Below are 24451 nucleotides of genomic sequence, written 5' to 3' on the forward strand. Positions count from 1 at the left end.
AAAGCGCCTCGTTCTCACGCGCACCTTTTTAATAAATAGCACGCATTGAAGTTATGAGTCTTTAGATTCAGTAAAGCAGACAAAAGGGGTGAAAGGAGGCACGCCATTAACGTCAGAGCGTAGCAAGGGGAGCTGGAGGGCAACAATGGCTCCCCCGCTGCAGATTTGACTGGGGAAGATTTGCCAAAGACAAGTAGCTCCTTATGATATAATATGTTTCCGACTGCGCCGCCTCTCGCTTGTCATTTGGCTGAGCTGCCTTCTGCATGGCGGCGCGGCAGGATGCTGACATTCACACCACGGAGCGGGTGTGATCCGCTCTCACCAAAGCAGATGAAAAGTGGTTTATATAGAAGCTGAGAGTCAGTATCATATGGTTGCAGCAGGTGACGGAACAAGGCGAGCACCCCCCCCTGTTGCAACGTGTTTTATTTTGGCCTCCTCATTTACATGCTGCGCGTTGTCATGTGAATTGCTCATTTCAGAATAAGCTGCCTTCATAAAAGCTACATTTATTGGAGGCATTTAGTAGGGCTGTTCTTTACCGGTTGTTACGAGGGTCACAGCCAGGTGAGCTGGGGACTACTCCAGCTGACTTTAGGTGAGCGAAGGGGGGAAGAATTTTGACAAATAAACAAATTACAATTTCACCCCACCCCACCTTTGTACTATGATTGTGATTTAATATGCGATTCTTTTTTCAAGGTCCTATGTTTTTAACAAACACAAGCAATAGCTTAATCTGTATTACAATAAGCAACATTAGATCTATTTTTACATAAATGTTATGTTTTTATAAGTCTGTCATACACTAAAATTAAGACAAATGAAACATGAATTAATTAATAAGAAAACTTGTTGCCATCATAATTTTTTTTGACTATACTTAAAACAAAAATGTAAAAAAAAAAAGTTAAAATAACACTCACCATTTGTCCATGTGATAAGCTGCCAAACCAGTCAGCGCCTAGCTAGCTAGCTAGCTAACTAGCACGAGTAGCTAAATGCTGCCAAAGCTGCCAAACCAGTCAGCGCCTAGCTAGCTAGCTAGCTAGCTAACTAGCACGAGTAGCTAAATGACGGTCTATATCTTAATTCTTATCAAAAGGAACAAAAGATCCGTCACAAGCAGTCGGTCAGTACGAGGTTTGTTTCTATCAAACCACTGGGAATAAAGAAAGTAGAAAACTAACATGATATAAGTGCTAACACGATTGAAGCAAGATTTCTGATCAGTCATTCAGATAACTACCAGTGATCATCTCGGACAAATTCAAAATGACGTCACAATGGCGGCCTTATGCATTCGAAGATGGTTGGAAGTCGGATATATCCGAGTTGGTTTTTCCCAGTTCCGACCTGAAAGGGTTCGAGGCAAAAGTAAACAACCAAAATGGCGTATAGTGATAAATAGTTTTTTGCTTTGGTCCTCAAAACTAATTTTGACCTCCAGCAAACTTAGCTTCTCGCAATTTTGCTTAATTTATTGTTTTTATCTTACTTCATAAGCATTCCATACAGTTCAGTATTTCACCGTATAATTTCATGCAGAGGAGATAGCGGCATACTGTCACGTACGTTGTGTTATGTTATGTCGAATATTTATGAATGAAGACAGCTATCTAGTTTTGTGTTTTATCATTCACAGTCTGTGTTTCCACATTCCACAAGGAAACACATTGTAGAGTGACGTCACTTGTAGTCCGTCAGTGAAGTCGGGGTCTTTTTTTCCCCAGAATTTCCGAGTTCAAGGGGGCGTTCCCGTACACATTTCCTGGTTTGCACTCGGAAAAATCCGACTATCCTGGAATGCAGCATTTTGCTGCCTTTGAAGTCGGATTTATCCCACTCAGAGTGTTCCTGTTCCGCCCATCAAAGCATTTGAGGCAAACGTAAACAAAAGATGGCTGATTCTGATAAATTGTTTGTTGTTTTGCTCAACGCAGTCATTTTAAATCACGCTGTGTCACGTGAACATTTGTATTGTATTGTACATTTGCCTCGAACGCTTTGAGGGTGATCTAATTTCCCACTTGATTCGAATGCAGCATTTTTCCTCATTGAAAAGCATTGGGCTAGGACATAGATCGCTTTAATTTGATTTGAAAATGTGATAAAATGTCGTTTGACTACTTTAACAGCATGTCTGGTTTGTATGCTAGTCAGTCGCCAGCAAAAGCAATACAATACGCCGCGGAAATGAAAGGTTGCAATGTGGAAATTCCCGGATGTTCGTAATGTCAATCACGACATGACAACTTGTAATCCTGGAGGAGCGGTGTCAAACTTTTTTCCGTCGACGACCATAATTATGGTTTTGCTCAGAGGGATGCGATGACTGTAAAAATCATAAATGTTTTACAAGCGCATTAGCATTTTATATTAATACTGTGAGCCAATAAGTTATAAATGACTTTTTGCTAAAATGGTGCCATCACCTCATCATACTATTTGATTTTTATACACTATATATTTTTAATGTAGAATTTAATTTTAAATTGGAAGGCATGGAAAATAATGGCAGCTGTGGCACACTAATACTTTTCAATTTATGTTAACAATAGATTTGGTGAATACATGCTTGTAATATTGTATTAGTTAATATTTTTTATTTATTGCAGATGTTCTGACAAAATGAAAAAAAAAACATTTGGCAAGAAACAAGAAGTAGTTGCTTTTGCGGATCACATAAAAACAGTGCTGGCCTTGAGTTCAACACGAGCGCTCTGGGGTCTTTTTTTAGTCCAGTGAGGTGTACTTACTGCTCGCGTGATATGATGATATGATGACAAAAAATAGTTAGAATTTTCAGGTGTATTTTAAAAATGGTGCTACTTTCATTAGATACCATTGTATCAGCAAACCGTAGTTAAACCGATCCGTCCAAGTGTTAAGCTACCGAAGCCTAGTTAAGCCTGAAGGAAGCAGACTCTGCGTAGGTGTCGACCCTGATGAGAGAGTCAGGCCATTAGGTTTCTAACAAAGCGAGAGGGAAGACAAGTGTGTCCGGACATATCATTTTCTAACAGCCATCATTTCCTCCACAAGCTCAGTAATACTTTCCGGTGTGATTTAGGTTTTATAGGTGTCATTACGGGACATTACTGCCTTGCCTGTTCTTCTTTGAATACTGATTTTAAGCCTCCTAGCACGATATTCCTCTTCTTATCTCTCTTTATGAAGCAGAAACATATGAGAAAAAGATCAATAACCATCAAAATAATGTAGTTAATGCTTAGGAGGCAGAAATGCAATGCAGACACGATATTTCGTGTGTTGCCTTCACTGATCCTTACCCTAGATTTTTATGGAAAAAGTTAGCAGCTATCTACCTTGTGCCAGTGCTAGACGTGGTCTGAGTCAGGTTATACATCAACTTTCTGACTCCAAACAGACACTCGGCCAGCCACGTCTCCAAGATGCTCGATTACGTTCACGACCTCGAAATGTTCTAGCCAACATTTGCATTTGACTGCATGTGTACTAAATGCAGTATCTGGTATACGTGCGTGCAAATCACTTCACAAAGACACCTCGGAGCTCTTGACACCTCATTTTATTGTCCCAACATTCAAAAGTACAAATAATTCAAACACAACAGTTTTATGAAAAAGAAAAAACAAACATTTACAGCAAGATTTTCTATTTTGTTTCCAGTTTCAGAAATGACCTAAACTAGCAAGGATAACATGAAGTCATTCATCGCAGTAATTATATTAATAATTAAGAATAAGAATACTAAGAATAATAGCAATAATAACCATAATAATCATAATAATTATAATCATCATCATTGTTAATAATTGTTAAGTAATAACATAAGCAGGAGAGAATAGAGAGAGAGAGAGAGAGAGAGAGAGAGAGAGAGAGAGAGAGAGAGAGAGAGAGTGCGAGCCGCAATCCACGAGGCTCCGCCAACATTTTTTTTCATCTTTTTTGTCTTTAAGGATTTTGTTTTATAGATTTTTTTTTTATCAGATAGTAAACAAACACATCTCAGGAGGAAAAAAAAAGAAAGAAGAAAACTGACAAGAAGAAAAAAAGAGCCGAGTTCCTCTGTTCACCTTCCCTCCTCCACTACTGGCTGCCTTGTTCCTACCGGCAGCTTGCCACTCACCGACTATAAGGCGCTACGGGGATGGCGGTGGGAGCCACTGGGGTGGGACATGGCGCGAGGGTGACGCAGCCCCATGACTTACGCACACACAGAAGGACACACACTTGACAGTCACATGATTATGAACACAATCAAATGATATCTAATACAAGAGCTGTATCACATATTCATAGTCATAATGTTGATTTTCAGATCTGTGAGGGAAACATGCTAACCATGCTAACATGATAAACGTTGTTAAAACAGAAAAGTCATTGCTGTCAATTCCAGTTAAACTCCACAGAAACTGTGAAGCAGAAGTGCTGACCACTCAACCGTCGTGCCGGATCAGCGACCTGTTCCTAATATTTTGACCAGATACCAGAGGATGGCGCCAAAGCACTGCTTTTCTATTAGACATGGCAAAGGCTTGTCTAAATGAACATACTTCTTTGGTACCAGGATACTACAGGATGGCGCCAAAGCACTGCTTTTCTATTAGACATGGTAAAGGCTTGTCTAAATGAACGTAGTTCATTGACACCAAGATACCACAGGATGGCGCCAAAGCACTGCTTTTTCTATTAGACATGGCGATGGCTTATCTAAATGAACATAGTTCTTTGGCTCCAGGATGCCTCAGGATGGCACCGAAGCACTACTACTACTATTCAATTATTATTATTATTATAAATAACAATGGCCTGTCTAAATGAAGCTGCTTCCTCACTTCAACATAGTTTCTTGGCGACAAGATAACACAGGATGATGCCAAAGCACTGATTTTTTTATTGGACATGACTGGATTGAGCACACAAATCAGGAATATGTGAATTTGAGTATAAATGAATCATGAGTTAACCCAAATACTAGAAATTACCCTCACAATAAAAACACATCAAGACAGAGGTGGCAAATCCTGGTCCAGAAAGTAAAAACCCTGCCACAGTTTTCCTTTAGCCCCTTGTGCTAGTAAGCTAGTTCCCTAGCAGGTAACCGAGCACCCTGCAAGCTAGCTAGGGAGCTCACTAGCTAGCACCTGGGGCTAAAGCCAAACTGTGACAGGGTTTTTACTTTCTGGACCTGGATTTGCCATCTCCGCATTAAGATGAATGCCTCTTACTGTATCAAAGGTAATCTTTGTTATCTTTGCAAATGAGCAATATATGCGATACAGCTGTTGTGTTGTCTCTCATTAGATTGGGTAAAGTCATAATGTGGCGTATACAAACAGACTCAGACATACACACAAAGAGGCGGAATACAGGCACGCGTCGCAGGAGGTCACACAGAGTAGGAAATTGACACATCAGAACAACATTCTACTGGGGTCGTTGCATAAATTCAAGCCCCCCACAACCCCGTTACGGCGTCGAGGGGCATCTGCTCGTGTGTATGACGGCGCATATGGCGATGATGTCACATGACTGAGATGCGTGTGGGCGTCTTATTTTCCAAACACACATGCACCTCATTCATGTTTTTGAACAGAATAATCCAATTCTGTATATTTATACATCTGGAACCCTACATTTGACCTTTGAAAATATATAATATATATCATACTAGAGTATATAAAATATAGAATCGGTACAATCCCTTTCCATCCCTCCAGAGTACTTCTTCAGTATAGTAGTTTTTCTCTTTTTTAAACATTTGTCGGTATGCAATTTGAAAAATTGAAAAATAAGTCAATTGAGTCGACCCTCAAACAAGAGCGGGCGCAAAAAAGTCGGAGCCTCCGTGAGCTGAATGTTACGATATATATAACGTAGACGTATGCTTTCAGACGTACAGTTTTGCATAAAGGTGTCATCACAAAGCGGTAGTAAGTGGAGGGAGGGTGTGGACGGAGTGGCTTTAGAGAACTACACAAACTTATCACAGGTTATATTGAACCAGAACGACTGTTTATAACATTCTATTAAGACTAAACTTCATTGGAAAAGATCTAAAGATTTCATTTTGAACAAGACAAGAAAAAAGCAATAGCAAATTGAACTATTAATAACTAGGTTATGCATAGCGAGTAACTGTTTCTAGTAATAAGGGAAGAGCGTTCCCCGGCCTTCCAGACACTTTTTTTTTCCTAGTTTTCCTGACTTTTAGATATTTTTTTTTTATGTGGTCATTTTGATATATTGGTACAAAGCACAAACGTACTAAAAGTTCTCTCAGTGCAGTGGACTACTGGAAGAGCTTCTCCACTAGTCGCTTTGTTCCCTTTTGCTCAGAAACGCCCCCCCTCCCTGTACCAGAATCACGCAAATACAGACAATGAAACAAATAAATACATAAATACACAGATAAATTAAGTGGTTCATAAATACATAATAAATAGAAATAAATAGAAAAAATAAATAGTTGAACAAAAATAGTGAAGTAAATCCAAATACACTTATATTCAAAGCTTTTTGTTCGGTTTCTTTTGCCGCGGTAGGTAACGTAAAGTTAATCCAAACCTTTTTTTTTTCTCCACAAGCAACATGACGACAATTGAACAGTTTCCTCACAAGTTTTTCTAAGTAACTGAACCACCACTTCATAATAAGTTGCCATATGAAAAAGACAAGCTCCAACTAAAGAACAGTGACAACTCAGATAGTACAGTAGATATTGTAAAACAAAGGTAGACTATGTATATATAGATATATATATATAGATAGATCATCTATTTGTACAGAGCAAAGAAAGACACAGTAGTCATAGATCGCCTTTTCAGGAAACAAATATCTAGACTAAAGAAACTAGCTAATCATCGTTAAGTTTGGACAAACGCTTCACGCTCAGCAAGTAACGCAAAAGCCAGCAAGCCAAACAAACAAAGCAAAATAAATAAGTAAAATTTGTTCCGTGATAGTTTTTTTTTCTTCTTTTTTATATATATAGATATATAGAATTTTTTTTTTATTTTTTTTTACACTACCCAAATGTGTTGATCTATCTGGTTTTTCTGCAACAAAATAGTCTCACCAGACTATTTGGGCCAACGATAAACAAATAAGCTCAATTCAATGCCAACATCAACATAGTATTTTTTGAAACAACACATAGAACAACCAACTTGGATATTTAAGATATGTGAATAATGTAGTATAGCACCTACTGTTGATCGCTAAAAGGAAGTTTGCACACAAATGCCGAGCAAAGAGAAACAATATCATGGATCGTATGCGTTCTAAATGGATAGATGTGCATATATGTCGTTACCGATACCCCATTTGGACTGATGACGAGAACAGGAAAAGAAGCAGACAAAAGGGTCTCCTTGCTTTGGGCTCTGGACGATAAGGATGGTTACCTTCTTTCTCCCTTCCCCTTGTGGGTATTGAATAATTACGCACTAGTACATGTGTGAAAAATTACCAAAATCACCCGCCTTGGCTTCCTTTTTTTCACAAAACCTTCCATCTAGAAAATGTCCGCCGCCAACGTGGCTTCCTCGGAAAACAACGAGCGCTGAGCCTAGAAAGTACCAATGGCAGAACGACAAGACAAGGTGGTGCCCCCCCTCCCCTCCCAGTTAGCCAGTCAAAATATTTTTCTCTTTTTTCAAATCCAGATTCTTGTAAAAATTTCTCAATAATTATTATTTTAATTATCATTTATAAAAATAGATTCTTTCTATTTATTTTTTATCTTTTTTTTTCTAAACACATTTTTTTTTCCAAGCAAAGAGATCTTCTCTTTGGCAACAGTGTTCTTTTTTTTTTCTTAAATTACTTAATGAGTCATCAGGAAAGCTAACCCATCCCCCACCCCCGCACCCCATCTCCCTGTGAGGAAAGACATTATGTTTTGTTTTGCGGTACAAAACAAAAACAATGTTAGAAAGTCTTTTTTTGTTTTTTTGTTTTGTTTTTAAACTACATCAGAATCGGTGGGAGTGTGAAATCCCATCTAGAATCATTAAGGGGACCTTCGAATACGACTATAAATGAATGAATGTTTCACCAATTGTTAGAAAAGAGCCCCCTCCCTGCAGTGAGCGGGAGGTCGAGGATACTAACGACAGTGGATCCGGATATACAAAAGAAAAGCTAATCCTGAATCGAGACAGTGGTCTAAAAAGGATATTCTCTTCTCTAAAATTGTGGGGGAGGGGGGAGGTGGGGGGGGGGGGGTTGCTACTGTTTACACGGAAGAGAAAACTCATTTTAGCAACCAGAACAAACAGAAAGAATATACAACAATGAGAAGCCTGCATTATCTCAGGAACTTCCCAAAACGCATGAACATTTTCTTCATTTTTCATTTTTGTAATACTTAGGCAACATTGGCTTATAGGTCCAAAGTTATGATATAAGCCATTTTGAGTTCAATTAGGTTGGATGGTTGCTTTATGTTCCAGTTAGCTGTGCTGGATCACGGTAGGAGGGTGGTGGTAGTGGGTGGGGAGGGGGGGGGCTAAAATGGAGGGGCTGAGGTGGGGATGGGGGGGAAGGGGGGGTCGTTTTGGAGCAGACAGAGCTGCAGGCTGCCGCTTCTCACTACCTTGTTCGAGTTCAGGACTTGTGGGTCTTGTTAGTCTTGAAGGAGACTTGCAGGACGCGGTCGCCCAACCTGTACCCGTTGAGACTGGCGATGGCCATGGCCGCCTCGTCGTAATTTGTCATGGTGACGAAGCCGAAACCTTTGCACTTGTTGGTGTTGAAGTCACGGATCACCTTGACGTTGTTGACGGCGCCGAACGGCCCGAAGAGCTGCCACAGCACGCTCTCGTCCGAGTCTGGCGACAGGTTGTAGACGAAGATGCACCAACCGGTGCCGGTGTGCCCGGGGATGTTCATGCCCACCAGGCTGGTCATGCTGTCGATGGTGATGGGCGAGAACCTGAGAGGACAAGTGGCAAAGACAAAGATGTCGATTTGAATGGAAGTCAAAAGGATGACTAATATACCTACACACTTTGTGGACAACTATTGCACCAAAACAGGAAGTTACAACAGCTTCTAGATTTGCTACAGGTTGTTGGAGTGTGTCTGCGGGAACATCCACAAGAACATTTGTGAGGTCCCCGAGAGAGCAGCCGTCATCTCATTATTGTAGAAAGTGCATACAGATTACAGATTCCGAATGAGATTCTTCCATCTCATTAAAGGTATTTGTATTCACTGCAGGATTAACTGATCTGGAGAAGAAGATCCCCCAGGACATCTGTTGTGGCATCACGAGCATGCCCAGACAATGCAGGGAGTGCATACAGGTACGTGGAGACCATCCACACTACGTTTGCTATTTAGATTTTTAGTAGGATTGGTTATTTAGTGGTGTTTCTATTGATTTGTATTTTTGCTCTTAATGTTTTGAAGAGTTCAAGTGCAAAAGCTGAAATCCCTTTTTTTTGTGTGAATCTAGTACAATTTTTTTCCCCCTGGTTTCCAGGTTAAAGATAATATTGTTTTTATTCTGGGTGCTCTAAATTAATATAAATTAAAGAGGCTAATTATGAAAAAAAAATCCCAGAATTTATTGTGAAAAGTCAAAGATGCGTATATGTGAAGAGTTCAAATGTAGACATAGTTAATTGAGTACAATGATTTTTATTTTTAATTTCTGGTTCCATGCTAAAGCTAATTTTTTTTATTCTGGTAATTTTGCATTAATATAAAATAAACAATTAAAAGGCTAATTTTGTGGAAAAAAATCCCAACAATATTTTTGTGTGAAAATTCTTTCAAAGATGGCTACATGTCAAGAGTTCAAATGCAACGAAGACAACTAATTTTTTTGTGTGAATTAATTACATTTATTTTTATTTATTTATAGTTCCACGTTAAAGCTAATATTTCGTAATCAGGTTATTTTAAATTACTATACATGAAGTAATTAAGAGGCTAATTAACCCTTAATCACAATCCTTTGTAAGGAGAGACAGTTGGCTTCCGCAGATTTAGCATATTCTATGATTTTTTGTCAATATTTTTCTTTCAATTTTTATTTTTTTCAATATATTGTGTCCGGGTACAAAACAGAGTAAATAAACTGGCAAAAGCACAGAAACGAAGGCTTTCGCTTCAAAATCTGAGGACCTTAACACTAACTCCAGTCTCACTGGTAAATTTCATGCAGGTTATCATATTTTAAGCTAATTTTCAAGCACAACCGAAGCCATGTTAGCGGTGAGTGCGTAATCGGATACAATGGAGACGAAGCTAAAGCTGGAGTAAAATGCTTATGGCACTTGTCGGTCTCTGAAATCAAACCTTTATTTTCAATGAGTTTCATGTAGGAGTTAGATTTTGCTGGATCAAAACAAAGCCATGATAGGCAGTCCGCTCGTAGGCGTGTCTGTATTTCTGTCGAAATGGCGCATGCCGACTTTTGCACTTGAACTCGTCATTTTCAACAGGAAGATTTCATCATCAAGAGCTGGTTTACTTCTGCACGTGCACAGGCTCACTCCAAAATCTCCTACTCGCTTCATTGTGAGAGGCCTCCTGTTAGGAATTACTAGATATCTGCCCCAAGGAGATGCAGATGAAGGTTTTCTCTTGGCGCCCTTGAGTGGCTCCTTCAAGAGCTAAATTGCAGAAAGTTGTTGAATTAAAGCATTGCGAGAAATTCATCAAAGATCACGCACCAGGCTACTAAATCTCTTCTCATTCGCCTCGTAATCTTCTCCTTTTTCTTGCGATGCAAGAAGATTTGAATCCTCAGTTGACTTCACTTAATTGCCTTTCCGCTCAAAGGAAAGGAAAAAAGACGGAAAGAATGCGCCCATTTTTAAATAAAAAGTAAATGAGATAAAGAGGTTCATTTCTTATGCCACCTCTCTTCAAGAAACAACTATAGGCATTATTGGCCATGGTTTAATTGAGATTTCCGCCTTGCTGCAGCTGTCTGGGAAGGCTGCTTTCTTGGGCAAAGGGAGGGAGCAAAATGGAAAGTGGAAGCACTTTACAGCCCAGTGGCATTATTGGTACAAAGCGTATTCCTCCCACTCGTCCCCGAGTCTGCAGGGTGTTCTGTTCTGTACTACTGCGGGGCTTGTGGCAATGATCGATTGCGCTGCTTGCTGCTCAGGGCCCCCGCCCTTTATTCTTATCTCGCCAGTGACTATATATGGGCCGCAATCACTACGACCTTCCTACATGACTTTGATGGTGCACAGTCTGATCCTGGCCGATGCGAGGGCTTCGGACGATTGAATCATTCTCTCCAAGGTCTTACTGCAATCATTTGCCTTCATCGATTAAGTACCACAGGGTGCAAGAAAAAGAGATTATACTTGACAATATACATCAATCTGTGGGTGAAACAGATTGTAGTAGCAACGTTTTTTTGTTTTTTTTATCTCTCGCTACCGATTTTCCATCAAACACTAGCCTTTTTTTGCTTTGTTTATAAAAAAAAAGTCAACCCCCAACAATTTTTTACAATATGTTCTATGCAGCTCAATAAGTCTCAACACGGTGTTCTAATGAACTAATTAGCTCTCCAAAAACATATAAAAAGTTCTATTTTAAATATTGCGATGGTCCCAATATACGTTTTTTTTTTATGCTCGAGCATACAGAAGGCTTTGATGCAGCCTCTGACCTGAAGAGGTCGCTTAAAGCAACGGTAGTTATTACACAAACGGCCAGCAGGTGGCGACAGAGCATAAGAGATCAACCAGAGCCACGTTGCAACAAATATCTTTTTTCCATTGTTTTAAACAGATTTGTGAATAAATAAAGATACAACTTAGCTATATTCTAATGCTAATTGCTACAGAAATATACTTTTTTTTTCCTGATGAAAGAAGAGACTCTAATCTTTCTTTTGGTAGCTTCTATGTTTTAAAGCAATAAAACATAATATTCTGTGGGCCTTGCAAAATCAGTCAAAATCCAGTAAAACAGCCGAGAGCGAAGGGGGTTACTTCAGTGAAAACGGCTGGGAGTGAATGATCTATTATTGCATTTGTGAAATATTAGTTAATTAAGCAGCAAAATTCACCCGCCATTTTGCCACTTGCTGTCAACTGACAAACAGAAACGACCAATCATGGCTCAGGCGAACTGTGATTGGTTGCTACCTGAATCTTGAACAACTGTAATGTCATTTTTAGTCAGCAGGAAGTGACAGAATGGCCGCCCCCCGAAATGGATCCAAATAAGTTGATTTTGCTGCTTAACTAATTTTCCACAATATTAATCAGAATGCTGTGTGTAGACTACTGGGGGCACATACAACATATTATTGTAAAGAAAATGTTTTGGGTTGACTCCATTCACGTTGCTTTGATTGGTTTTGAAGTCATCTTGCTGGAATTTGTCTCAAAAAGCTAGAAACACTTTCTAGGACTTTCCTTTGCATTGTATGCCTCTCTGAGTGTGCATAAAAGTGCAGTCGTGGATACATGTGGATCTGGGAATGAACCCTAATCAGTAATACAGACAAGGGTTGCATAGCAACAGTATCAGCTGACCATATTGTTTCGTCCTTAGAAAAGCCAACTACTTGCAGATGACATGCTCTGCAATCAGCATGCTTGATTCAGACCAGTCCAGGCATAACAATTGATAATTTGATGAACTGATTAAGTGGGATTGATTGTTGATTAATCATGTCTTGAATGCCCTGATGCAAAATTGACATTCCTACTTGGCTGTAACCAGCAGATTCACTGTTGATTCAATCACTGCTACTTTGCAGTCTAAAGAAGTACAACTGATGTCACTCGAAGATGTTGCTATCAGCGCTATCAATATACATATTTGATGATTAATATGATTTAATTTCACTCCAAATAGTTGTCTCCAAATGGTGTCCCGAGTGCCTGCAACATGCAAGATGCCGCTGTCAGCACATCACAACAATGGCTGCGACACGCCTGGTTATGTAACACCTACTGCATGGTAGCAACAAAGCAAAGAAAAATGAGGCATGGGGGCAAAAAGGAGGGAATTCGAGCAGCGCAGAGCAAAGCCGGAGCCATCTGCAGTGAAACATTTCCTGTTTCCAGCAAGGATCCAGGTTCATCCAGCCTCATCGCTTGTACTTGTTAATCTTGCTCGGATCACAGCAACTGTTCCCAAAAGGCATCCAGCCAATGGGTACATTTGGATTCCAATGTATGTACTGCATCAACAATATCAATGTATGCACGTATGTAAGATGTTTTTTTTCCACCCCTAAATAAAATGTAAGCGTTAATATCATATGTTTTTTCCAGGCGAGACTGAAGCGACAAGGCCAGAGAACCTGAATCCCGAAGAAAAAAACAACACCTAGAAATCAAGTCGAGAACAAATCCATTCTTTACACAGAAACAACCCAAAAACAATCCAAACAACACCAGCACTTGTCATCATAATCAAAACAAAGCAAATCCATCACCACTGAAAACAAAGACAAATTGTTTTCTGCTTTTTAAAGTGCTTTTTAGGCGTTTGAAAAACACTCAAGCTCACGAGTAAAACAACAATCAAACCAAAAAAACAACAAAAAATACAATTCACCTTGAAAATTTGGTAAACGTAAATTGAAAAAACAAAAACTACACGAAAAAAAAAACAACAAGAAAAGGATACTGGAAAATAATTGAGTCAACATGGACATCTGGCATTGGGTGAAGTTTTAATTACCTCTTTACGCCATAGGCCATATTAAGCAAATTGTCCAGCCTGTAAAGAGAAGGAGGGTTCTGGGGTTAATGGTGGGCAGATGGTTGACTTACTCAATGGAACTAATGTCCCTGTCGGAACTGAATGATCCTTCTCACTCAACAACACACAAAACCATCGCCAGTTACATTGAGGAGCTCCACCAGAAGAAGCTAGCATTGGTTAGCTTGGTCCCATCAATATAGCACAGCGCTAGCTACTGTATGTTATCAACACATTGTTATCACCAAAAGTAGTAACTTTAGTATCAGCCTACACCAACAAGTCATGTTTGTTGTAACAAACATTAATGCCGGCAGAAGTGGAGCATAGCTTAGCACTGGGCTAGCAGAAGCGGCTAGGCTAGCTCTTTAGCTAAACCAGTTTAATTGTTGTGATCCCGAAAAAGAACTCTTCAAAGTGGGATGTCAGTAAAGATAGCTACAAAGGTCTGATACAGAGTTCTGTCAGTGTAATGGAGTTGGCATTTGAGTGATGGCGAGTGAGAGATGAGAATGATTTTAACCAACAAAAACACAAGGAAATGTCAAACGTGTTTTGAACATCAAGTGCAGGGTCACTAACATGTTTTGAAACTGAGAGTTACTTCTTCAAGGGGTTTTCTATAATTAATGACAGTCATTAAATAAATGAAGATGCTGATCATGATTTTTTCACAATTATCAACAATAATTCAACAAGGTAGGAAACATAAATATCAACATCCCCACTTTTCATATCAAAAGGATTTTGTTTACTCCCGGTTAATTATTTTCTGAGTGACTATTTTGGGTTGCCGACCCCTGGACTTTAACAATTTCATCACACATTGTTCAGCTCGCTATTTGCCTTGCCATGAATATAACGAAAATCCAGTAGTAATTGATACCCACCCAAAAAATTCTGTAATTGCCTAAATGCCACAAGATGGCAGCAAAATACTTTTCTGTTAGACATGGGCTAAATGAAAAATTTATCTCCTACCCTCTCTTTTCAACGTGGGTTCCTTGGCCCCAACATGCCACAAGAAGGCACCAAGCAATATTTTTTTACATTAGACATGGCTGTGACCAGAGAACAAAAAATGTGTTTGCAGGGTATAACGGAGACGAGGTTCGAAAATCTACGAATAGGTTAAATCCGGAACTGGAATATGCAGAGGGGTATTTAAATTAAAGCAGAGGGCTAAAAGCTTTGCAGTGAGGCAGTTTGTGTGTCTATATATATGTGTCCCTCAAGAGACTATCAGTGTATGTGTGAGGGGGATTAGGAAACCTGTGGGCTGTGTAAAATGGTGGCCCTCTTGGATGGATGCAGTCTGCTTGGTGACTCAATGACCTTCATTCCTCACTGTCTAATGTCTTATTAACTCCTAGAGCCTAATGGACAGGGACCACGGCTTATTGAGCAACAGCTGGCTCGAGATGCCTCGTTCCTCTCGAAAACACCATAAACTTAACCTGGCGACAAGGGTCCGTCCACTTTAGGGTAGTGGTGGCACAATCAAAATACCTCTTCCAAGGACATTATGTCATGTGGATTATGAAAAAGCTTTAAAAAAAAAACTACTTTAAAAACTTTTGCTGATTTTTTTAATATAAATATTTTAAGACTAGCAGTGATTGAAATAGCGGAAGCTAGTGAGGCTAACCGCTATTCTCATCCACAACCACACTGTATGAAGACTTTGCAACCGTGTTGGCTGGACATTTTACTGGTCGATAGAGCGTTATAGTCAGGTGACGGCAGCAGACAGGTGAGTGGAAAGTCAACTGTAAATTGGCCAATTGGAAGATGAGATGCCAAAAACACATGATTAGCGATTAGCCAACCACGATTATGAAAGACTAGCCAACTGATCTCAAAAGTATTGTCATGTTGATCTATTTCTCAACTTTATAATTCACATCGCAGGCCAGTTAAAACACACAAATACACCCCATATAAAAAAGAAGTAATTAGCAGTAATTAGCGCATGACTTAGTAAGGGAATGAGTGTCGGTAAAAAGGGAAATTGGCGAGAATGCTCAGAGAGCTCTCGGGCCGAGAGCAAGAAGACATCTGGCTGGCCGCTGGGCCATTACGCCACAACACAACAACCTGCTGCTAACGCGCTCTCACAATCACACACAACCATAGAAATACACAAGAGTCACACGTCCCCACCACCGACTGCCTCTCTAACCCAAACAAACAATAGGACCTTTGTTTGCTTTCTCAATGCGGTGTTAAAAGAAGAATAGGCACATTTTTTGTCTTTTCTTTTTGAAACGAAAATCTGTTCAGCTGTAATTGTTTCCTGCCCTGAATATAATAAGGGTAATTTGCTAATTAGCGCCATTAGTTAAGGGCCAAAAAATGGGAAACAAGCTAGGCTGTAGGGCATGGCGTATTATGCTGGAGTCGATTATGTCTGCTGCTTGGAGTGGGACTATGCTGACACATTGTACTGCTCATTGACTTGGCTTGTAGCGGCGCCGTAGCATTATGTAGCCAGTGACAAACAAAATATACTACACAGTGGAACCTCTAAAGTTGAACGGTCCTGAAGTTGAACAATTCATAAATGGACTGAAAAATGTCTTGACAATAATATATTCTATGCAGACCCACTAGTCTAAATTCTGGTTAATATTGTGTTAGTCGAATATAGGCAGCAAAATCCAGCAGTTTTTATTAATATCAAGAGGCGGCCATTTTGCCACTTGCTGTCGAGTGAAAATGACATCTCAGTTGCTCAGCCGATCACTGCTTAGTTTCAGAAAACAGGTTAGTTGTGATTGGTCGTTGCCTGGCTCTGAGAAACTGTGATGTCATGTTTAGTCGGCAGCAAGCGGCAAAATGGCCGCCCCCTGAGATCGATACAAACGGCTGGATTTTGCTGTCAAATGCCACAAATGTAATATCAATCAGAACGTCACCTTTAGACTAGTGAGGTCACATATAACATTTGTCAAGAAATATTTAAGGTTGACTTCCCCTTGAAGTGTCAGTAAATCTCTAAACTAAATTTGTGCTTTAACATTTTTTCTTTTTTTATCTGTCTCATTATAACACTAGAATCGAAAATGGAATTTATTGCTAAATACAATCAAGCTAATTCAACAACGAAAGAATGGAGTGTACACCTGAAAGTTTCATAAATAACCATAGTTAACTTAATTTGTATTTCAGTTCTGAATGTTAACCATTGTTCCTTTAAAACATTTTTCTCATTATTTCTGTTTGAAAGAATTATTCCAAATGCAAACTGTTTAGAGATTATGCTGCATTTCAATTTAGGGACACATTTTAAATTCATTTGACATTCATTTATTAAGCGTAACTTTTTTTTTTTTTTTTTGCAACTTCCTCACGACGAGCACTGCAGAAGAAAAAGGAACCAATATACACTTTAAGGCAACTTCCAGAGTTGCGTGGTGAGGTGGGGAGCACAGGGACACAGCGAGGAAGTGTCCTGTGGTTGTGATTTGCGACGAGAAGCGACAGCTCTCCTGCCGAGCCTGTAAATTGGCTTGGCGTATCACAGACACGCAGCCACGCTACATCGCTCAGGTGTCACACCAGGAAAGCGGCACTGCAAGAAAAATACCTTCCCGACACCGACTTTGACGGAGAATAAACAGCACAACCGGCTTAGTGTTATTGAAAGAGAGAGGAATTTGTATGAATGTGTATTTTATGACAACCCCCCCCCCCCCCCAAAAAAAACATTCCCAAGTCGTATTGAGAAGATGGATTGTATCATCTTTTGTTTTTGTGAGATGAAACAGAACCTTGAGGAATGAGCTCACTAATACTTGCAGGTGTATATTACACCGCATTGAAAATAATCACAAACAGTGAGTGGCAGGAAAATGACCTGTTAGGACGCATACAGTGTCGAACGTACACTGCATGATATCAAATGATAATGTAAGGATGACTGACCTGGGCAACAATGCATTGTCAGCTTTTCATTTGTTTTCAAAGGACTGGGAGTAAATCTGCAGAACTTGTGAATTTGTAACCGGGCCAAGATGATGCTTTTGTTGAAGTTTGTTTGGTTGTCAGCAGGATTATGCAAAATGTATTAAACCGATTTCAACGAAACTTTGCGAAGAGAAAAGCATTGCATCTTGGCGTGTACCTGGATCTATTAGCGCTTTGAGTATTTCTTGATTTTTTTGTTTTATTTTTTATCCTCCAATTTTCAAACGATATCATATGGAAATATGCAGGTGGAGGAGGTTATTTGTGGACAGTACATTTTGACTGTACTTTCAGCTTGAAAATGTGAATCTCTTTGATTCCTCGTGAGAATTCAACGCGCCCAAAAATGATGATGTCACTCTCTCGGGCAATTTGAATACGTCCACAATGCTCTTCAACATGTTCAAGATATAAATACCAGCTTTACCCTTTCTTATGTGTTCTACTATGCATGGTTATTTATTATTATTATTATTCTGTATTTTATTATTCATTAGTTTTACATTCACATACGTGCACGAGTGTGCTGCAGTGATAGACCGATATAATTTATTCAGGGACGATGCATAGAAGTTTACTGTATTTCTGCTTCAGCCCGCACCTCCTCCACTTACTTTGCGCATGGTCGTCACTTGTCTTCTGCGCAAAGTAAGTGGAGGAGGTGCGGGCTGAAGCAGAAATACAGTAAACTTCTATGCATCGTCCCTGAATAAATTATATCGGTCTTGTCTGTATGCAAGTCTGGAAAACCTTGGATTATAAAGGTAATATTTTGAGCATATGACTGACAATAAAGGTATATTTTCACTGAACTAAGCCTGTTGTATGTACGGTGTTTTTATAAAAAACGTTTCCCCCCCCCACTAAAAATTGTTTTACCTTTTTATTGCGCAGCAACGATCGGTACGGATAAAGTGTTTTTCTGGCCATGGAGAGCAAATGTGATTCATCTTTTTTTCTTTCACCACTAACTGCATTGATAAACAAATGCATTTTTGCCCAGGGATGCAGGAAAGTGCTGGCAAAATGGCAGCGTGATGAAATTAAGGGAAACACAAACGTGAATGACAGAACCCCACAGTCTCGTCGAATAAAAAGTTCCTCTCTGATGTCGCAGGTGCTGGCAGGGCTTGATATACTGACAACCGCATCAGGTGCAAAGTTAACACCTGTTCTTCTTCTAAAGGCCACACTGTTGCTAGGATCAATGTTTACAAGGAAAATGTAACATGATGGCTGAGTCAGAGGTTGTGCTGTGGCTTGTGCTCAATGCTTGAAATTGTAACGTTTTCTCAGTGGTTTCACTTTTCTGGGATTTGGATGTTTGCATTGATGCCAAAGTGAACATCAATCCCTTTCCAAACATCTTAATCCAGCTCTGCACCAAAACAGTGTGGAATGACATATATTTTTGTGGAAGTGTGTTTAGTTGATTTGTTCTACTACTATGCCAAATTGACACCTTGACCTACGACATTTAGTACTATATGCTAAGTTTTGGTACTTCCCATCTCAATACATGAATCTGAAGATTCCCAAATTTATGAACAAATCACTTGTTGTCATTAATCATTTTTAATAGGGGTGTGAAAATTAAATTGTGCGTTCATGTTTAGTTAATTTTAAGTTCCTTTAACGCCACTAATCATTTTAATACGTGTTATTTGACCGCCTCTTACTTGGAAAGCCTGCACTGGGGGAATTCCAGTCGACACGTCGACATATAAATAAATAATAATGCATATATTTGTGGAGACTGGGGTCAAGTTGTATTTTACAATTTCAAAAATGTGCAGAATTTCAAAAGGTACTGCATGTTAAAGATGAGGTAGCTCTTAATATGAAAAGAAAAATGCAGTGAGCTGTCACCAATGTCTTACGAATGCAATTGTGCCATCTCGTGGCAGAAAAATGACCTCAACACAAATCAATATCACGCTCGTTTTTTTTACACTACAATACAGTACATCTTTTGAATTTTAACTCGATTTTATGAATTATTATGAAATGGCTGTATCAATGACTAAAAGATGCAGCCATATTTCTTTTTTTTTTTCTTCTTTTTTTTTTTTTCTTTCTTAAGATGCAGCCATATTTCTATGAGTGTAACATTGTTTTCACACTTATGTTAAGAAGAGTATGAAAACTGATTTTTTTTTTATTTTTATAGTTCATTTGATTGTACATTTAGAACACATAAAATTTGCGATTGATCGTGAGTTAACGATTGAAGTCATGCGATTAACTCATTTGCTCCCAAAAATACATTCTATTTTAAATATTACCATGGTCCCACAAACGTATTTATATGCATTTTTATGTTTTATTTTCATGCTGGAGCATACAGAAGGCTTTGATGCAGCCTCTGAACTGAAGAGAAAGCTTAAAGAAATGGTAGTTATCACAAAAACGGCCAGCAGGTGGCAGCAAAGTATAAGTATAAGATAAATAAAATACTTCCCCCCCAAGTGTTTTAAACAGATTTGTGAATAATGATGAAACTTAGCTATACAGAATTCTAATGCTAATTGCTGCAAAACGTAAACAGATAAAAATATACTTTTTTTTTAGGAGAATCTAATCTTTCTTTTGGTCATGTTTTTATAGCAATAAAACACAATATTCTGTGGGCCTTGCAAAATCAGTCAAAATCCAGTAAAACAGCCGGGAGCGAAGGGGATTGCTTCAGTGAAAATGGCTGGGAGTGAATGAGTTAATTACGATTAATATTTTTTAGCGCCTGACACCCCTAGTTTTTAATATGTTAGCTTAATAACTTGATATGAATGAGTTAGCTTAAGCACAAAAAGACAGAATATAGATGTGGAAGCCCCCTTACACTATATTTAATACAGAGCAGTATTTCAAAAATCAAATATGTATCATAAATGAGTCACCCCTCTTCTGTTGAGAGAGTTTTTTTGTTACTTCCGCACAGCTACAATAGAAAATAATAGCAACACCCCATGATGTGGCTACACTACCTGCTCCATGTTACTCACCTGAACCTCTGAGCCTGGTGGTGGAGAGGCCCGGGGTATCGGCGGTTGGGGGACTGGTAGAGTTGCGACAAGAGGGCCTGGCTGGTCTTCTGGCTGGGGTTGTTGGCGAACTTGACCGTGATGGGCTCAGCCGCGCCCGACGGCTTCTGTCCGTTCAGGCCTTTGATGGCCTCCTCAGCCTCTATCCTCTTATCAAAGCGGATGAAGCCCACGCCTCGGGAGCCGCCTGTGGGGCCAGCAGATCACAAACAAACAAGGGCCCCTTTTACTTCACAAGGTTCGCATGCAGTGGATACGTCACATTGTACTCACGCAAAACGGATCGTATACTTGAACGGAACACATCATAGGAGGTAAGATATGAAAGCTTTTGGTTTTGAATAATTTATAAATCCAAGTGTATCTTGTGATTTGCATACAGTATGATGATGCTTACATAATGGGAAGCGACTGCAAACAGAAAAATAACAAAATGCTTTCTTTTGATTGTGCGCTTCTTAAACACGAGGCAACAAGCACATACCATACATCCATCAAGAAAAAAAAAAAGAAGGTAAAGTGTTTATGGAGATTAGGCTTACTTCAGGCCCCACATACACCCGCACAATGTTGTTTGTTGTGACATTTGACTTCCTTCCCTGGCGATTTGTTGTGTTCTATAAAATATTTAGAGACACTGCAACTGGGCGGCCTTTTGTTTGTGCCTGTGTAAGTGCACACAAAATGACTAATTCATTCGCCACTAATTAGATCTAACACATGACGACTGTATTAACAAATCTGACTTTACCAAGCTACTAATGCTCAGTTTTGATGGCAACAGTCAGTTGAATCAACTTTAAAATATTAATTATTGACATTTAGTGGTAACAATGTTAGTTAGCTCCAGAACAATTTGCTGAGTTGTTTGCTACTCCAATACACGTACTACTACTACTACAAGTACGCTACTACTACTACTACCCAGTAAATTTAAGTGAGTAAATTTTATTCCGAAAAAGACTATATTCAGTCCCAGTCTAAACAGTGAACCCCCCCTCAAAAACAAACCACTGAATATTTGAGGAACAATCACAGAACCTTCAGGTTGGGAGACAGCCAACCTCCCCACTGACCTAGGCCACTCCTACTCGGTGTCAATATATCGTAGGTGTCAGGTGGAATCCTCGTCTATCTATTTTTGGTCTCCTTTGGGACACATGAGCAAATGTTAGCTAACAATAAGTCTAGCATAGCTCAAATGGTAGAGAGGCTGTCTTCCATGCTAAAGGTTGCGGGATCGTCCCTTTATTATTATTATCTTTTTTTTTTTTTACTCTCTTCTAAGTGTAAACGTTTACTCTGTTTAGAGTGGGACCGAATATAGTCTTTTTAGAGTAAAATTTATTCTACGAAATTTAGTGTGTAGGCCTACTACTACTACTAAATGCTACAACAAGCACTACTACTACAAGTACCACCACCACTACTACTACTACTACTACTATTAGTACTGCTAGTACTACTACTACTTCTCCTATTACTACAAGTACAACTACTACTACTCCAACTACTATTAGTACCACTAGTACTACTACTACTACAAGTACCACTACTACTTCTCCTATTACTACAAGTACAACTACTACTACTACTAGTACCACTACTACAAGTACCACTACAAGTATAACTATTACCAAAGGTACTACTACTACTACTACTGCTACTTCTCCTATTACTAAAAGTACTACTACAAATATCACTACTACAACTACGACTACTACAAGTACGACAAGTACAGTACTACTACAAGTGCTACTACAATTACTGCAACAAGTACTAAAACTACTACTATTGCTACAAGTAGGTCTACTATTACAGGTTTGCAAGTACTGCTACTATTACAAGTACTACAAGCAGCTTTCCCTCTTGCAAGACTCAGCAGACTCATTCAAAATTTCTGCAGGAATTTTGTAGTGTTTATTGCTGTTGTTGTAATTTTCAGTCATTTATAACTGACATACAGCTCATGCTGCGAATAAAGGTAACTCAAATTTGCCCACCTCTCCGATAGTCTCAATCAAAACTGAACATTATTATCTTTGTAAGGCGTTGAATGTCATTAGATGGTTTACCTAATGAGTTTTCCGATGAGTGCATACAGTATGCATGTTTGTTTGAACGTGTGTGTGTACATGCATTGCTATCTATTAATGGATGCTGCGCCTTGTTTTAATGAGGCTGTCTCGATGGCCCAGAGGGTGCTGGCTCAGTGACAGCAACATGGTGCCAAGGAGACTATTTACATAATAGTGTGTGCACACAGGCATGTCTGTGTGACGGCGAGCGTATAAAGGCAAGGTTGGGGGATTTTGCGTTTGAGCATCATTGTGTGCAGTCTCTCTTTCTCACACACAAAAGGCCCACCTTATTGTTATTCCACATTTTTGTACATGCCATCCTTCTCTTTCTTTTATTTTCTTTTTTTTTTACATTTTAGTTTATCTTTGCTTCCTCTCACGCTGCTCGCTCTCCGGAATTCTCATCCACAGAAACAACCCGAATACCTTGCTTGGCCTTTTCTTGTCTGCTTCTCTCCAGGACACTGACACTACAAGGTTATTTACTTTCCAGGCAAGCTACATATACATATATATATATATACACACATTAATATATATATATATATATATATATATATATATATATATATATACATACATATATATATATATATATATATATATATATATATATATATATATATATATATATATATATATATATACATACATATATATATATATATATATATATATATATATACATACATATATATATATATATACATACATATACATATATATACACACAAATATATATATACATACATATACATATATATACATTAATATATATATATATATATATATATATATATATATAAAAGCGTTTTCAGACATAGCAGATTCCAATTACTTCAAAGGCTATGCACACTCATAATGGGAAGCATTCAAAAACAAATAATCTGTCATCACAAAATGAAATAAAAACACATTTGCAGGCTGTCAACAACATGCTATCGCAACAGGTGGCACAATACCCCTAACCATAAAAGCGCTTTATCTAACTGGAAATCAAATAAAAGTGCAATCATGCGTTTCAGCAGTAAAATGGAGTGACTGTGACTCCCAAATATCACACAAACACACACAAAACTGGTCCTCTATATCAGTGGTCCTTAACCCTGGTCCTCGGGGACCGGTATCCAGCCTGTTTTCCATGTCTCCTATAGCCAACACAGGTGGGAATCGTTATCAGGCTTCTCCAGAGCTTGCTAATTAGCTGATGATATGAATCACCTGTGTTGGCTGCGGGAGACATGGAAAACAGGTTGGATACCGGTCCCCGAGGACCAGGGTTGAGGACCACTGCTCTATATAATAATAATAATAGCACAATGATTCAAACAAATGGTTACGTTTCAGAAAATCTTCAACCTGGTTTAGGTTTTCCAAATAGTGTGGATGTAAGCACCCCAAATCTATCCATCCATTCATTTTCTATAGTGCTTTTACTCATTAGCGGTGAAAAGCCGACGACACCCTGGACTGGTCACCAGTCCATCCCAAGGAACTTTTAGAGCCAGACCATTACATCGTTGCGACGTGGGAACTGAACCCACATTGCCTACACAGAAGTCAGGCAAGTAAACAGAGCCACGATCAAACCTGCAAAATATATTTGTATACATTTTAAACAGAGTTTGTGTTGACGTGACCTCAATTTTTACAAATAATTTAGTAGTC

General features: G+C 39.0%; 1 protein-coding gene across 7 annotated transcripts in view; it reads right to left on the reverse strand.

Annotated features, from left to right (window-relative positions):
* Positions 1-3541: 3541 nt before the first annotated feature.
* elavl4 (ELAV like neuron-specific RNA binding protein 4) overlaps positions 3542-24451 on the reverse strand; it is a 110607-nt gene continuing 89697 nt past the window's right edge. For 4 of the 7 annotated variants that reach the window (XM_086090032.1, XM_086090036.1, XM_086090038.1 and 1 more), the window contains 3 exons: positions 20664-20897; positions 13672-13710; positions 3542-8929 (listed from right to left, as the gene is read on the reverse strand). In XM_086090032.1, coding sequence (XP_085946158.1) covers positions 8602-8929; positions 13672-13710; positions 20664-20897 — 601 coding nt within the window. In that variant the 3' untranslated portion in view covers positions 3542-8601. The remainder of the gene's footprint in view (positions 8930-13671; positions 13711-20663; positions 20898-24451) is intronic. The other 3 variants (XM_086090033.1, XM_086090035.1, XM_086090034.1) reach the window with 3 other exon arrangements.

This window comes from Leptonotus elevatus, chromosome 11, assembly GCF_054856555.1.
Source record: "Leptonotus elevatus isolate MCC_2025b chromosome 11, RoL_Lele_1.0, whole genome shotgun sequence".
NCBI classification, from domain to species: domain Eukaryota; kingdom Metazoa; phylum Chordata; class Actinopteri; order Syngnathiformes; family Syngnathidae; genus Leptonotus; species Leptonotus elevatus.